Source organism: Lycium barbarum, chromosome 6 (assembly GCF_019175385.1).
Source record: "Lycium barbarum isolate Lr01 chromosome 6, ASM1917538v2, whole genome shotgun sequence".
Lineage (NCBI taxonomy): Eukaryota > Viridiplantae > Streptophyta > Magnoliopsida > Solanales > Solanaceae > Lycium > Lycium barbarum.
Window position 1 is genome coordinate 123,436,466 of NC_083342.1, and position 18,484 is coordinate 123,454,949.

At 34.8% G+C, this 18,484-nt stretch overlaps 1 protein-coding gene across 1 annotated transcript; it reads right to left on the bottom strand.

The window, feature by feature from the left end:
* Positions 1-14,511: 14,511 nt before the first annotated feature.
* Positions 14,512-15,326, bottom strand: LOC132600111 (uncharacterized). Its single transcript, XM_060313222.1, has one exon. The coding sequence runs from the start codon at positions 15,167-15,169 to the stop codon at positions 14,837-14,839; it is 333 nt and encodes a 110-aa protein (XP_060169205.1). The 5' UTR covers positions 15,170-15,326; the 3' UTR covers positions 14,512-14,836.
* Positions 15,327-18,484: the final 3,158 nt, after the last annotated feature.

Sequence of the window (18,484 nt, forward strand, 5' to 3'; positions counted from 1 at the left end):
ATGGTTCACCTAGATGTTATGTTATGTACGATAAGGGGGTGCTCGGGTGGGGTAGCACCTGGTGCTCGTCGCGGCTCCCTAGCCGGGTCGTGACAATCGCATTGTATTTGACCTTACTGTGACTCCAACACGAATGAGAATCTTTAAGCATAGTCAAAATCTTAACAGATGGTTTCACATGTTAAAATATGTTAGGAAAAGGTCTAAATTTACCCATTAACTTTTATTGTTATTTTAAATTACCCTTCATTATACTTTAGTTCCTGATCGACGAGACTCGTAGCGGAGTTAACGCTAAGCTGGAGAGTTGGAGACATACTCTGGAGTCTAAAGGGTTTAAGCTGAGTAGGACCAAGACAGAGTACTTGGAGTGTAAGTTCAGTGAAGCACCTCAGGAGGCTGGCTTGGAAGTGAGACTTGGTACCCAGGCCATCCAGAAGAAAAGTAGTTTCAAGTACCTTGGGTCTATTCTGCAAAGCTGCGGGGAGATTGATGATGATGTCACACATCGTATTGGGGCAGGGTGGATGAAATGGAGGCTTGCTTCCAGAGTGTTATGTGACAAGAATGTGCCACCAAAACTTAAGGCAAGTTCTACAAAGTGGTGGTTAGACCGACTATGTTGTATGGGGCGGAGTGTTGGCCGGTTAAGATCTTTCACGTTCAAAAGATGAAAGTTGCCGAGATGAGAATGTTAAGATGGATGTGTGGCCACACCAGGAGTGACAGGATTAGGAATGAGCATATTCGGGATAAGGTGGGGGTGGCCTCAGTGGAAGATAAGATGCGAGAAGCGAGATTAAGATGGTTTGGGCATGTGAAGAGGAGAGACACAGATGCCCCAGTGCGGAGGTGTGAGAGGTTGGCCATGGATGGTTTCAGACGAGGTAGGGGTAGACCGAAGAAGTATTGGGGAGAGGTAATTAGACACGACATGGCGCAACTACAGCTTATCGAGGACATGACCTTAGATAGGAGGGTTTGGAGGACCCAAATTAGGGTAGAATGCTAGTAGATAGTCTCGTTTTCCGTTCTTATTAGTAGTCGCATTATTGCAATATAATTTCTTCTGCTCAGATTTCTGTTATTATCTGTTATTTCCTGTGCTTTGATTATCCTGTGTTATCTGTGTCGCTTGCATTATTTCATTTCATATCGCTTTGATTCTCTTAACCTTATCTGACTTCTTTTTATGTTTTTATTGAGCCGGGGGTCTTTCGGAAACAGCCGTCCTACCTTGGTAGGAGTAAGGTCTGCGTATACTCTACCCTCCCCAGACCCCACGATGTGGGATTTCACTGGGTTGTTGTTGTTGTTGTTGTTGTTGTTGTTGTTGTATACTTTAGTTACTCCTTTCGAGTTCCGTCCAATTTAAGTATCTTAATTTGACGGGAAACATAATTTAAGGAATATAAAGAAATTTTTGAATCTTTTGCTTCTAAATTAAAGATGTGTCTAATGTACTAAAATGTTAATTGAATATTGTAATTTTAAACTTGTCATGTAGGATGTTTTACTTGTCAATTTACTAAATATAGAAAAGGGCGTTGATTTAGGGACAAACCAAAAAAAAAATAAAAAAAAAATAAGACATTTGAATTGGGATGAAAGGAGTAAAATTTACTAAGGAGACGTTTGAATATGGTTTGAAATTATGGTTTGAAATCATAAGATGAAATCATGATTTGAAATCATGTTTGGACATGCAATTTGGATTTCTTAAGTTATATTTTTTCTTATAGACATAAAAACCCTATAAGTTGTGAAAACTATTAAAATATTCTCAATTTTTATACAATCTTACCAAATGAGCAAGTCATAGTTCATAATAAAATTAATACGCTATTAGAAGGTCTTTCTAACAAATGCAATATCAATTGATCAAACTTTAGTTCAATAAAAAAGATAATTTAACATGAATAGTAATGTAAATAGTCTTTAATATAATCATCCCACATGGTAGACATAAATAAAGGTTGGTAAATGGTTGGTGAGAGTAATTATTAAAAATATTTATTAACTTATGGATTTTTTTTTTATAAAATATAAATTTGTGGGTCAAGTTTTATATTTAAAAATTTTGAAATCATGGTTTGAAACCCCAAATTACGTCTTTTTGGATGATTTGAAATTTCAAACCATGATTGGAAACTATGAGATGTAATGTATGTCTAAATGTTGATTTTATCTCATGATTTCAAATCGGATGTCCAAATGCTTAATACTTTTTTCCTAAAGCTTTTAGCTGACATATTTGACTTTCACCATCGAAAGGGGGAGATTTTCCAATTCGACCGATATTTGTCGTACAGTCAAAACACCATTTTTTTTTTCCTATTTCTCCCAGTAGGCCATAGGCATCTCTGTAAGACAGCTAGTTACAGATTTTTAATTAACAACTTTGACCACGAAAAAATAAAACACACGCAATTAAGTTTTTACACTGCCCTTGTCCATAATGTACGTACAATACAAGCTGCTTCAGCCTAGCTGGTTTAAAATAGCTTCTATGCCTTCACTATTTTTTTAAGTCAATTTGTTTTGGTTTAATTATTTAAGTCTATATATTAGCAATATTTGGTCAAACGTACACGCTGTATCATGGTCCTCCTCTAATGTATTAAAAAGGTGAAACTTTGTAGGTTAATTAAGAAAGCCATCCAGAAATATATCGTGGCATTCCGCGGCGGAGCTAAAGGGGTGCAAGGAGTTCATCCGAATTTATTTTGCCAGAAAATTACATATGTACATGATTAAAATTATGTTTTTTTTATATATATATATATTACATGTTGAATTCCTTCGATTTTTCGTATTTATTTTTTATATTTTAGATCTTTTTAATAAAGATCCTGATTCCACGTGACTTTTTGTGTTACGCAAGCACTGTGGCGTGCAACAGTAAATCGTCAAGAAATTGAAGGAATTATGACCTCAAAAATTTTTATTTTTTGTTTTTGTCTTTTTTCAAATTCATTTGAGCTGAACTACTGTAGTCAGAAGTAAACCTCAACTCACTTGATCGTCCGACCCTAGTTCGAGAATTGAAAATATTCTTAACCACTTATAAGATTCAATGGTTTACCCGCAACCTTTTAAATTAGGGGATTTTGCTATTTTATTATAGCTAATCGGTAATCTATCGCCAGATTAAGATAATTAAAGCAAACTTCAGGAATAAAAATGATTAATCAAATAATGAATAGCATATTGACACGAGTCTACGGTTAGATCATCATTACTGAGACTTCAAATAAATATTGTACAAAAAGTCCTTATAGAGACAGCATGCCTGCATCTTGTTAATTAATCAAAGTTTAAACCAGCTGTAATGGAGTATTAGCTTATTGTAGAGCCCTGTCATACAATAGTCACATGGACTGCTCACTCATCTATTTTGCTAAAGAAAGATACTTCTGCTCTAAAGTAGTATCTTCTTTCTTTTAGAACGTCTTAGTTGTGGTTGACTTAATTAATATGTATATGATAACAGATGATTATAGGAGAAGAAATTAATATTTAATAAATTTAATAAGGGTCCTTAGCTCAATGGTAGAGCATTTGATTTCAGATGAAGAGGTCACATGTTCGAACCCGGTAGGGTCCTTCTTTTATTCAACTTTTTAATGAGGGATGTGGTAGAATGAATAAAATTCTTTCACTAAGGTTGCAAAGCAATCTTACTGTGTGGGTTTGTCATGTAAAAATCAAAATAAAAACACTGTTATTTTCTGAATCAAACCAAACCAAGTAATAGATTATTTCAGATTTTTTCGTTGATTTGATTTGATTTTGTAAGTGTGGTTCGATTTTTCTTGAACATCTCTACCTTCAACTTTAAACCAGATACTTCTAGTTTGATCCTTGGGATGAAGAAACTCGTGGTAAAGAGCGCTTTCTCTTTTAATGTGTCATATGCAACGTGATTTTTTTTTTTAATTAATTAGATAAGGTAGTCGGGTCAAAGAGTACAAAATACTGGATGATAATGGGTGTGTTTGGTATGGAGGAAAATATTTTCCAAAAAACGTTTTTCAGTTTTCCCATGTTTGATTGACCAAATTGCTTTAGAAATTATTTTCTCTAGAAAAACAAGTTCGTTAGAAATGAGGAAAAAGACTTCCCTAATAGAAGTAAGGAAAACAAGTTCCATAAGTAAGGAATATTTCAAGTTCATTGTCTCCTCCCAACCACCCACCCAAAGCCCCCACTCCCCACCCCTTGACCATTCCACCACTCGCCACCCCCGAACCCCTACTCCCACGTCATTCCACCCCAAAGATGTTTTGCTAAGTTACATATAAATGCTCTTAGAATAATAACTTTTTGTTTACTTACCAAATACTAGAAAATGGAAACTGCCTCCGCTTTCCACAATCAAATGTAATACCAATGCCTCTTCCGATATCCATACAGGTTTGGCGGGGAAAGACATGAGCTATGCCATCGCTAAGGTCAATTCATTGCTGCAAAAACAATAATCCTCGGTTGTGTTGCTAGCCCTTTGCTGGGCGAGGTCATAGGAGTGCTTGGGGCTCTTACTTGGTTAAAGAAGTGATTCAGTACAGCGAGACTTGTTGTGGAAACTGATAATCTACTCGTGAAGCAAGCTCTGGAAGGAAACTTGGTGAATTACTCTTGTTTTGATCCATTAGTCTTTGAATGTGCAACTCTTCTAAAAAAGTTACCATTTTTCTCTTTGTCCTCTGTCTTGCTAGAACATTTGCTTCTATGTCTGATTTGATGGAGTGGGATACTATCCCACTGTCTCTGATTACCGATGTACTTGCGTTTGATTTCTATAATACAGTTTGAAAACACCTTTTAAAAAGAACACTAGAAAATAAGTTAGAAATCCACTTGTTTTTCATGAAAACATTTTCCTTCATACCAAACACACTCTATACCAATATATATTAAGATGCATATATTTAGTAGTATCAATTTTTTCACAAAGATGACATAAAGGTAGAAAGATCAAACAGGATTCAGACTAATGAGTCATGACAACAAGGTTCAAATTATGATATATTGACCACCGGTGATAACTAATAAGCCTATGTTTCTTCATCATCTGTTTGTTACGGTTCTTTTCCATTTTTTCTTGAGTTGATGGTCTATCGGGAGCAACCTCTCTACTTTCTCTGCATAGGGGTAAGATCTGCACACACACTATCCTTTCCACATCCCATTTGTGAAATTACACGGGATTTGGAAATAACCTCTCTATTTTCTCTAGATAGGGATAAGATGTGCATACACACTACCCTTTCCAGACCTCACTTGTGAAATTACACGAGGTTTGCTGTTGTTGTTGTAATCAAATCCCTCGAATCAAACCACTGTCTGATTATACAATTCATTGCTGGCAATACATAACTACTAGTAATATAATTATTGCAATAAAGCACTCAGTTTGGTATTTCTCTAGAATTTTTAGAAATAAACAATGTAAAGGGTAGTGTATAAGGGAGCAGTTCGGTGCACTAAGTTTCCGCTATTCGCAGGATTCGGAGAAGGGCCACACCACAAGAATCTTTTGTAGGCAACCTTACCCTGCATTTTTGCAAGAGGTTGTTTCCATGGCTCGAACCTGTGACGTCGTGATCACAAGACAACAACTTCACCAGTTACGTCAAAACTCCTCAAGATAAGGAATAGCGTAAGAAAATCAAAGAAAGAGAGAGTTAAGGAATAAAGTTAATTAGATATCTAATACAATGAATATAATTAGCATGATATGGTTCCAATTGGCGTGCAATATAGTATGCAATGGAAATTTGCCCCGAGAATATCAACATCACCGTCCGCTCAAGCTTTTGTACGTGGAACGATTTGGTATAATAAGCCTTAAAAGTCTACGATTTAGCCCTTAAGTAAATAATAATAGTAATAATTGAGATAGGTCAAAACCTTATGATATTTGAAGTCATGTGCGAGTGATGCCAGGGGCGGACCCATATATTATTTTTTGGTGCTCGAGCGCCCATATATCGTGACGGATACTTTATATAGGCATATAGAAAATATTAAAACTTTGGTATAAAATAATAAATAGCACTCAAGAAGCAATAAAAGATTGTGTTGCTCTGGTTAAAAGGTTGTAGGCTTTAGGGTAAGCCATGGAGGAGCCAAGTTCAAATCTCACCCAAAGCGATTTAATGTTTTGTTGATTTTAAGGCGCGCACCCAGGATCATTGAATCCTGGGTCCTCTATTGGTGATGCACCATGTGATAATTACACAATTTACTTCTACTAAATAATCTAAGGAGTAGTAGAATTCCACTCTAGGTCGAGCCGACTAAAGGGCGTCTCCTAGGTGTGTTCGTATGGAGGAAAATATTTTACGGAAAATGCTTTTTAATTTTCTCATGTTTGTTTGGCTAAAATTTTTGGAAAACATTTTCTTTAGGAAAAACAAGTTCCTTAAAAATGGGAAAAATGACTTCTCTAATCAAAGTAGGGAAAACAAGTCCACAATTGGCATTTCACTAACCACCCTACCACCCCCCAAACCCCCCCCCCCCCCCCAACCACCAAACCCCAACAACTCCGACAACCCCACACAAAGAGGTTTACAAAGTAAATGTCAAACTTGAATTTCAAGAATGGTAAAAAGAATATTTCTTAAAAAATGTAATCAATTGTAATGCATATAATGAATCCATGAAACTCGGGGCGTTACAATCCTCTCCCCCTTAAATGAAATTTCGTCCCGAAATTTACCTTATACCCATCTTGAAAAGGCATTGCAATCAAGTCTACAGAGAAAATTAGATTTTGAATCATGAAAGGATAATCTTTATAAACTCAGTTAACAACAAATTGGTGACCCAAAAGATTTCCGACAAGCACATCAAAATCAAGTCTCATAAATATCACACCTCTAAAAAATGCAAGTCATGAGAAATATAATACACTACTAAAAAAACCGGACTTTTCGACCAAAAATTTCGACCATACGAGGTCGAAAAGGCCTTTATTTCGACCAATTTTTCGACCACACGCGTAGGTCGATAACAGGTAGGTCAAAAAAAAATTTCGACCACACGTGGTCGCAATCATGTGTGGTCGAAAAATTATTTTTATATTAAATTATATATTTAAATATAAAAAAAAATATTTTCACAATTTCGACCACATGTGGTCGAAATATGGCAGCCATATTGCTAAATTTCGACCACGTGTGGTCGAAATTGTATTTTTCTGGGTACAATTTCGACCACATGTGGTCGAAATTGTGAAATATCTGGGCTGATTTTCGACCACCTGTGGTCGAAATTCTGGAATATTTTTTCTAGCATTTGCCTGTTTCTGACATCCCACCTGCCAATTTTCATATAATCAAATTCATCAACCAAAACAGTCATCCAATTCATCAACAATGCAACACAACAACCATAAACAATGTTTGAACACTTAAACATTGTTCATTCAAACACTTAAACATCATAAACGTACGTTCAAACACTTAAACATCTTAAAATTAAAAGTACTTCTAGTTCAAATTAAAACTACATTCATATACATATCTATTTAAACATAGCAGAATTAGAATCCAAAAGCACATTAATCAAAAAAGTCAATGTTCGGTGTTAGAGACATGATCCAATCCTCCCCACTAGACTCATCGACAAGAGCATGATTTATGTCAGCTTGTGACCAACGTCGTCTACCTTGGGAAGGTCGGGGTTGGCTAGGAGGCTGTGATGTACGAGCATCCCCAGGACACGGGAGAATCGGAAACTGTCGCTAATTAAGTAAGCTATTAATCTGGGCTTGCATACCCAACATCCTGGCCTCCGAGGAATTAAGTGTTCTTGTTAGCAGGTCAACTTGCTGCTTCATAGCTTCATACTCCTTAGGATCAACTGTCCCATCATCAGTAACACCTACGGCTTCAAGGGCCGACGAGTATCGACGAAAGGCTCGATTAGGCATCCCATAAACTGTCCCATGCCTTGTTGGGGGAGCAACATTTTCAATCCATTGTTGCTGTATTAACTCGTCGGTCATCTGCGTGGTACTTGGCTGAGTGGCACGAAACTCCCCAAAGTGTTGTTGAAATTCGTTCTAAAATTGAAGGATACAATGTTAGTAGTCTAATTTAGTACAAAAAATATATTATTATTGTTAACTAACGATTTACCCAAGTTCGCTCAGCCCTTGGCTCAACCCATCGGTTTGTATCATCAGCGTTCTTCTCCTTCCTCGTGTGAGTAATCTTGAAGATCTCATCTTGAGGTACCGCCTAACCCCTCTGGAGCTCCTACAAACAAATATGAGGAGCAGAGCTATTAGATGCCATCTCATATGAGGAGCAGAGCTATTAGATGCATACAACCTCTTTAACCTTGGTATTAGAGGTAAATAATGCATCGCCTTAACAACCACTCTCTTCCCGCTACGTGTATCCCTAAACCGTTCACTACCACAAAACTTACAAGATTCTAGATCGACGTCATCATTATAGTATAACATGCAGCCATTTTCACAGCAATCAATTCTCATCGACGAGAGTCCCAACTTAGATACCAATCTCTTTGCCTTATAGTAATTATCGGGTATCTCTAGAGTCGGGTCAACCAATTCATGCATAAGGTCAATCACAGAATCCATTGCCCCTTGGGGAACATTGTTATCTGCTTTGATACTCAATAATCTAACAGCGACAGATAATTGAGAGTGGGTAGAACCATCTTGTAAGGGTCGACTAGCTTTTTTTAACTTTTTTATAAAAACGGCTGGCCTCTTCATTGGGAGGTTCTTCAACATGGCTACTTGATTCAAAGCCCCAATGCATGCCATAACCATCGTAAACGATGTCGTGCATTCTAGAATTCTGGACAGTAGGTTCTACCATCTGTATGAAGGCAAATACACTAAAAGGTCACAACAAAAGTCCTAGAACCACAAACCTAAGGCTCTGATACCAAAATTTGTAGCGCCCCCCCCCAAGGGAGGATGCCACTTAACGAAATTAATTCATACTAACTAATTTAAATATTTGTCCCGGCCAATTTCCGCTACCACATGATAAAGTCATTGTTTTAAATTTATTTCTTCTAAATTTTGTGATACGCTCGAATTACATATGTACTTATTATTTTGTTCTACTCCTGAACATGTTGTCAAATAAACTTTATCCTTAAATTTAGTTATTAGTAAATTTTGCAAAAAAAAAAAAAAATAGTTTCAGGACAAATATTTAAATATCTAACCTTTCTCGTTGTGTTTTCTCTTGAGCCGGGGGTCTTTCGGAAACAGCCTCCCTATCTTCCAAGATAGGGGTATGGTCTGCGTACACTTTACCCTCCCCAGACCCCACATTGTGGGATTTCACTGAGTATGTTGTTGTTGTTGTTGGATTAATTTCGTTAAGTAGCATTCTCCCTGGGGTGGTTGCTACATGGGTGGTGCTGGAATGGATAAGAAAGAATTCCTCATTTTTCATAAAAGCAAAATAGAAAATTTGGGATGGGATGGGAGGGTTAGATAGAACGGTGGTGTGGGGTGGGTGGTGGTATGGGGTAGGGGTGGGTGAAGATGAAGTGTGTTGGAGGGTGGTGGCTGGGTGGGGATGGGATTTGGTTGGGGGGTGGGTGGGTGGGTGGTGGATGGTGGGTGCTTGGGGTGGGCGGTGGGGGTGTGGGTGGGTGTGGTATGGGGTGGGGATTGGGGTGGGGTTGGTGGGGGCATGGGTGGTATTTTTCGAAAATGTTTTCTACCAACAAATCAAACATGAGAAAATAAGTAAGAAATTCACTTATTTTCCACTATCCAACCGAACATGAGAAAAGAAGTAGAAATTCACTTATTTTCCAAGAACACATTTTTCATGAAAACATTTTCCTCCATACCGAACACACCCCTAATGTAAATAAATACAAAAAAAAAAATAAAAAAAATCACCGCTCAAAAGGTCACTCAACTATTCCAAATTATTTAGCAATGCTTCTACAAGCAAAAAACCATTTAACTATGTCAATATCACTGAGAAAGTAACTTAACTGGCTAATTACCTATTTTATCTTTTAAATTATTAACCTTTGTTATTTCTTTGACACAGGACATAACGTATCAAACTAATCTTGTGGTTACAGGTTATTAACCACAAGTAACCATTAGCAACTAAATTTTAAGTTTTGTCTTCACATGCAGGGTGGAGCTACACTAGCTGAACACCTTTCACCGAAAAATTGTACTGTGTATATAAGTAAAATTTTATTGTAATTATAGATATACTGTAAAATGAACACCCTTCAAACAATAGAAGGAGTTAGTCCGGCAGTTAAGGCTGTTCATAACACCATAAAGGTTGCAGGTTTGATCCCCGAGTTGCTCGTTTTGCTACGCCTGCTTATTTTTAAAACGTGACAGACCAAATGCTGGCTTGATTTACTTATTTTTTAAATAAAAAATGGAGTACTCTATGTTTTGAATTACGTCACAATACAAGGCTTTTAGAAAAATAATCTTAGTTTTTAATAAATTTTTTTTAAAAAAGGGAAAATTTTTTTTAAAAAAATAGAACAACAAATTTTCTATGACTCAGCTAATATTAGGTAGTTAGATTTACCATTTTATGTGCACCCGCTCATCAACTTTTTTTTAAAATTATTTACTACTTCAAAATTTGAACATCCTTAGAAAAATTTCTGGCTCCGCCAGTGATCTCACGGAGTACAAAATAGCTACGGGTTTAAACATGATTCAACAGCTCAATTAGATATAACTTCCCTTTTGGAGTAGAGAGAGGTCAGTAAACTAAACCAAAAGACCCTTTAGTGAGAAACAATTCCACGTCGAGATTAGAACAGAAATTAAATATTCCTTTTATCCGTAGAATTCACTTTTTGTTATTTTTCTTGGACGTCATATATTAAACTAATCCTAATTTTCAAACCAAAATCCAACATAAATTAGGAAAGGGAGGAAATTAAGATTGAAATTGCAAACTTTGTGATTACACTTTCACCTTACATATATACAAATGGGAAAAGAACTTATCTATATTCTATACTTACAATAATAAATAATAATAATATAATATATATCAATTAACCAAATTTTAAGCTATAAAAATTAATATACTCCATTTAATAGATCCCTGCCTGCATTCGCGGCCCTAGCCCACAACATAATTCTTTATGGGTGAATTCCCTTCATTGGAAAGTTACACCATGAAAACAAATTATTTATGCATGTGTAAAAATTTAAACCGTTTTAACATAAGAGAGAAATGCAAGTCTAAATTCTAAGTGTAATTTTTTTGAATTTTTTTATTCAAAATTTCTGACACCACTCCACCGAACTCATATCACTGTTGTAGAACAAAACCAAATTAAATGAATATTGGGTTTGCTATCGAATTAGGTATGGTCAAATCAATCCTTATAAGGTGAAATGAGATGGTTGAATTATTTGAAAACCATATCCAATCTAATATCACGTAAATATGTTTGGTCAAAGCAAGAAAGTAGAAGTAAAAGCAACAATTTTGCACACGCAATATTGATGAGAAAAAGGAAGGTAAATATAGACAAATGAGACCACCTCACTTATTGTCCTCCTTCAAGTCTCGTTTTGTTGGGAGAAAAATGCATTGACGCAAATGAATGCCAAGAAATCAGCTAAAAGGCCATTAAAAAAATTGAACATCTAACGTGCATACATACCCCTTACGGATGTGTAAAGTAAATGTCACAGCTCACACTTTAGGTTTTCCTTCTACTCTGTTTTTCCAATATTTTTTATTAGAGCCGTCAAAATGGGCTTGGCCCTTGAGGCCAGCCCAACCTAACCCACTATTGGGGTAGGGTTGGGCTAGAATTTTTTAAGCCCATTTAAACTGAGACTTATAAGCCCAGCCCAACTTAGTTGGCCCCTGAGGCCTGATCGAGGTTGGGCCGAGGCCGGCTCGTAGGCCAAAAGGCTATTTAGATTAATTAAAACCTTAAAAGAAGATAGTGAAAAAAGAAGTAAAATCTAGAAATAGTGATTACCAAATAAGTCTTAGTATCTTACACAATACTTTACTCATGTAACGTTAAATCCTAATCACCAAGTATAGAAGTTATATTCATGATTGAAATTTAAAAGAAAATTGTGAAAAAAGAAGTAAAAAAATAGGAATAGTTATTATCGAATTAGTCTTAGTATCTTACATATTTTTCTTATTTAGCGTTAAACCCCTAATACTAAATTCCTAATCGCCAAGTACGCCTACTAAAATTTCTAATCACCAAGCATAAAAGTTTCATCATGAAATTGATAATGCTTAACTAATTAAATTTGTTTCTAAAATCTAGTTATTTGATAATGCTTAGTCTAAGTATTAGTTTCTAAAATCTAGTTATTTGATAGTGCTTAACTAATTAAATTTGCATATGAATGTACGTAGACTAAGATGGAGATGTTAATTAAGGCACCTTTATCACAGACAGATTTAAATGTGCTCGACGATGTATAAGTTTTTATTTTATATAAGTAGTCGTAAAATTATGTACTTCCATATAATTGTATGCTAGAAATATAACAAATTAGTATACTTAGAGGTTCGAATTTAGATTGAAAATAAATTTTCTTATAAAAAAAAAATTGAAAAAAAAATGAATGGTTGGCCCGCCCCAGCCCACGGCTCTTGTAGGGCTAGGTTGGGGTGGCCATTTTAAGGCCCTTACAAGTGAAAGGCCGGCCCGCCCCAGCCCATCAAATTCCTTGGCCCGCGAGGCTTGGGCTGACCCGTTTTGACAGCTCTATTTTTTATAGTGGTGGTTATGGGCGGTAAAATTAGCTCATAAAATTAAAATATAATTTGTCTAATCCATTTAAGTTTGTGCCGGTTAATTTATTGGCTTAGTCCATTTTAACCCAGTCAGTTCAGTCCATCTGAAAATTGAGTTGATATATAGTTCAAATTGATGAGAAACTTTGTCAAAATATTTTTTTTAAAAAAAACTTTTTATTTGTTTAACATGTTATATATAAGGCATAATAAAAAAAAATATTAGGCGCTTAAAAATTATAAACAAACAAACAAAAAAATAATAACTTAGTAAGATTGGGCCCTAGATTTGTATTCAAATCAATTATATTTGTGCACAATTGAATTGTTTCGTTGAGTACTTGCTATCTCGTGTCAACACATTTTCTAGCATTTTGTTTCATTTTTTTTTGCAGTGATTTCCCTTGAAAGGCGTTGGCCTTTATTTTTGCCTCTCAAATTGTTGGTCTTTAATTTTTGTCCTTTGCTTAAAAAAAGTGATCGAAAATACTCTGAGGTTCTAGGTTCGAACCCTTCTCAGTAAAATAAAAAATAATTTCGCAAGGTAAGGCTTCGTGAAAATTTGCAAGACAGTTTTTTTTTTACTCTGCTGGAATTCTACAAAGTTTAGGCCTTAAGGCCTAACTTTTGCCCGAATAGGCCTAATTTTGTTACGAAATTCTATCTTGCAATTTTTTTTGTCACTAAGCTGAGTTTCGAACTCAAAACTTTGGGATATTTTAGGCAAAGGACAAAAATTAAATACCACCCACGGATAAGGACAATCTCAAATTTATCTCTATTGAAATTGACCCACTAGGCTATGCTTGCTTTTTTTTTCTTCCTATCTTACCTTGTTCAACATTGTATACTAGTAGTACTATTTTACTTTCCATAAACCCTATGACCTTTTGGGTCTTATCTTCTTAAGAAAGTTGTTTTCAATGTGCATGTATCTCGTTTTTCTCTTATCTTAACTTCCCAAGTGGAAAGAGTCGCAGAAAAGAAGCTGGGTTTGTGTGATGAATGTCTCCTTTGGCTTCTAATATGGCAGCTTACCCCAAGTTTATACTAAAAAAATTACAGAAAAGTTTAGAAGAAACCTAGATTCATGTGCAAACTTTCGAGAGTAATTAATGCAGACAACCTGCCAAATTGAACTAACAGTAGGCAACAATCTTTTTCTTGATCTTTTAACTTTTACAACTAATTATCACTTATCAATTCTTCATAATGACATTCCATCCATGATTAAATAATCACTAGAAATCTAGAACTACCTTTCAGGGCCTAATTTTTATGGGAACTCTAATTACTTGAAATATTAGTCAAATGTAAACACAATAGTCAATAATCCTAACTGCATTCAATAGGAAAATATTCAACACACATACCTTATGCAGATGAGCATCTAAAGAAAGCTTACTGGCTACTACTATGAGATTACAGCCTAATTTAATTTATTTCCCATTCAAAATTATGTAATATCAATCAAAAAGAGAAAACTTTACTAATGTTAATTTATTAAGAAGAGATCTATAAACCACACAAAATTAGTACTACTACGCATTTAGTTTTTGTGGTCCCCGAGTGTTAGGCACTCTAGTAGATTTCAGATTCCTTCTCATTCTTTACCTACTTCTTCAAGTTGTTTTGCTTTTACTAATGGTACCATCTTTCAGAGCAACCAATATTGCTACAGAACAATACATGTACACAAGAATTAAATCTACTCATGGACTCCTCATATTAAAAGTATTCACCTTTTTTACTGTCCATTCATCTGATTTAAACTCTGAATAATACTAGAAATCGAAAAGAAAAAAAAAAACTGATAACAATAGAGCTGATACCACAAATTTGACTAGACTAATACTAAAAGATATGTATACATACGTAAAAGTAACTGGAGAAAATAAAGTCAGCAGAGAACTTCAAGATTTGGGCATGTTCTGATGTTCATACTAGCTTTTCTTCTCCTCCAGTACTAAGTTTAAACACAACCCACTGCTACTACATAATTAAATATCCCAAATAAGCCAAAGAATACTAAAAAAAAGTTCATTATCCTACCAGAAACAAGAAGATGAACACCCAGAAATACTATTATAATAACTTGAATTTGAAAGTCGACGAAAAAACCTTCTCCTTCTATAACCAAAGATACCATATTTGAGCCTCAACCAAACCAATTTCCTGATTTTTCTTGCTGATCTAAGCTTTACCCATATCACCCTTTTCACTCTAAAGAAAGACTTTTTGATCTTTTCACTTACACTCTGCTTCCTGCTAAATTGATAGCTTCTCAAGAATAGCTGCCTTTTTTCTATGTCTGTGTACCCTGTTTCTGTTCTGAACATGTTACCATAAGACATATGTTTTACAGCCATATTATGATCCATACATACATATACAGATATGTTGGTCTGTATATATATGTTGAGAGAGAGAGAGATAGTTAATTTGTAGTGGAAGAAAGGAGAAGGGGTAGTGGTATATAATGGTCGTGATTTTAGGGAAAGAGGGGGTTGGTTGGAGTATGAATACTCTCTTTATTTTTAGGTTATGCTTTGTATTTAAATGCTTGCTTTAGAGACCATAACGCCGTCGTAAGGACGTGCCTTGATTTTATGGTAGTCGACTTCTTTCTCCTTTTTTGCTTTACCCATACGTGGTTGACCTTTTTTGCCCTTTTATAATTTTTGACAAAGAATTTTAGCTTTTTTTATTGGTGTCCTTAATTATTTTATTGAATACTTGCTTTTATAAGGTATCTCATAATTTTGTTCATCAAAATAGGTTAGGTGAAAAGTCACTTAATATTTCTCCACTAGAATTTCAACTTAATTTTATGCTTTTTGCCTCTTAAATCAACTTTCATGTTATTGGGGTGCAAACAAAATTTAATATTGGTGCTGAAAAGAAAAATAAACTACATGGAAAATATTGTTGATATGTTTACTGTGTGAGCCTTAGAAAAAATCACGAACTTAACTCAAACAAAGCGAACAATATCATACCATATTGAAAATAAGGTGCTCCGTAAGGAAAAAATTATATCAAATTGTTCTTCTTATTTCCTTAACTTTTTGCACCCTGTCTTTAAGGTGGTCACGTGGCATTTGAGGGTATCGTGGGAAATTGGAGGAAGTTTTGGTCTTATGAAGAGAGAATCACGTGATATGAAAGGGGTTGATTTTGTATGTACCCAAAAGAGGAGGGGTTGTAGTTGTATGTTTTTGCATGTTTGGCAATTTGAGTAGTTAGGATCTGTTTTTTCTATTTGAGACGTGGCATAACTCACCCACGTCAGTTACTTTTGACTTGCTTGATTTTGCACTTTTCTTTTTTCCTTTTTGGCATTTTTCGAAAAAGAAATGTAAATTTTGAGTATATATTTTCCTTGTTTTGATTTATTGCAAGAGTAATGAAAGCATGATATAGGATATTCTCCCATTTAATCTTCTTCATTCATATTTAATTCAAGCATGCAATTTGAGGATGGCACATGGCACACGATTTAGTATTTATATTTTGTTACACAATAAATGTTCTAGTCTTCCAAATTAAGTCTCTATTCTTAATCTGGTTTTATACTTACTCTTTGACTTTTGCGGAAAGGTTATTTTTCCAATTGTCAAGAACTTGCAGTATTTTGCTAGCTAAAAAAGATCTCATTAGTATTATAACAATATTATTATTCCAATAAAAACAGTTCATCGGCATCATTTTCGCTCAAGTAAAAATGTGTAACAATTAAGAAAAACCAAACTAAATTTCCGCTGAAAGATTACCTTAATTGTTTGCTTGAGGACCTTAAAGAATTGAAAAGGAAATGACTTTTACTAGATTAGAGATAATTCTAATTTAATTTATGATACTAATGTTTACTAGATAACCAAATTCAACTTAACTCGGAAACTATATATAGGAGTATCAAATATGATAGAGTTTTAAAAAGTTTATCTCAAAAGAAGATTAGTCGAATAAAGTATAAACCAATCATATAATTGTTAATTACATAGTCATAGTCCATATAGAGCTTTTATATATTCCAAATTTTCATAAGAAGACGTATCTTAAGGTTGAATCAGAGACAAAAGGATTCCTTAAACCCACTGAACTCATAAGTTTCTTGCAAAAAATAATAATCTAACATAAGATAAGGTGGCGCCAGGAAGCTTATGGTGTACCTATATAGCAACTCAAGAGAGATAGTTTGGAAAAATAAAGAAGTCAAACATTAGCAACGAAAAAAATTCAGAGAATTCAGATATTATCACAATAGGTGTAACCAACCCCTTTACAATTGTGTGTCTTCTAATACAAGCATTTACAGCAAACAAAATACTAACTTCTACACAAAGAATGTCAGGCGCCACTTATCCTAAAAAATTATATGTAACTAAAAGAGTGAAAAACTACAAATATGATTTATTTTCTTGTAATTTCCAACTTCACCTTTCTACTATAAACAAATCGGCATTTATTCAAAATAACTATTTTACTGTGTTGGCTACATGTTATTTGTCAAAGTGTATGACTATATTATCTAAAAGTTTAATCCGTTAGAAAGAGCATATTCTATAATTTCTTAATTATGTTATGTCTTAACACGCTTTCTTACGTGCTGGCCTGATTTATTTTTTATGATCCAAACACGTTGAAATTCTTTTGATAATAGGTGGTGGTGAGACTCGAACCCGGGACCTCTTCCTACTTGAATATTATATTGAAGTGTGTGACAATCACATATAAAAGCTTAAATTGCTAGAAAGAGTATAGTATTATTTAATTACTTAATTATATATCATAACACTGTTTGGTACTCAATTTCTAAAAATATCTTCAAAATATCTTCTTTATTAAAGTTATTTTTTAATCACTACATAGAATGAAAGGAAGGGGAAAAAAGGAGTATACTACTGAGGGATTTGGACCATCCAAATACATGGCAGCTAGGGAAATGAGAGTGCACATCAAGTGAGCTGGCTGGCGAACCCTACTTAACTACATCAATATGATCTTATGAACCAATTCAAGCGTTTCTGTTATTCATTTATTTATTTTTACTTACATGTAGTTTAGGTTTCCTAAGAAAAGATATTATACGGTAGCTGATTTTTGTTGATAAAACAGGAAAAAGACAAAATCTCGAAGGACCAGACCTACCTCCACAAGAAACAGGTACCATTTTAGATAAAGAGGGCATATTATCAACTCCCTATTGTGATGACCCGCCACGTCATCATGCCACCTAGGCGTCACGTGAAACTATTTTTGCCATGTAGGAAGCTTATGTGGATGCTTACATGGAGAGGAGGCTAGCTTATGTGAGAAGGTTTTAAAGAAATATGGAGATTTCTCATGGAAGACCTTAGAACCTTATGGAATTGCGTGGAAAGTCCTTAGGATAATCTAGTTGTGTAGAGATTTCTATAGGGGCTTATTTGTAAATATGTAGGGACTTGTATAATAATTATTATTCACATACTAGTCCCTAGGTGAGTAGTATAAATAAGGGGTCATTCATTTGTAAATCAATCAAAAAAAAAAATCAATCAAGTCTTCTTTAATAAAAAGCTTCCTTCTGGCAAACTTCTCTTGTCTTATTCACCTACTATTCCCTTAGCGATCTTGAGTGTAGTAATCTAGGTTGACTTGGCATAGCAAGATTGTAAGCAAGTTGTGCAAGAACGTGAGCGAGTTGTCAAGTG

Excerpts from the sequence above, each read along its gene's own strand:
- LOC132600111 (XM_060313222.1), bottom strand. The coding sequence starts at position 15,169 with ATGGATCATAATATGGCTGTAAAACATATGTCTTATGGTAACATGTTC.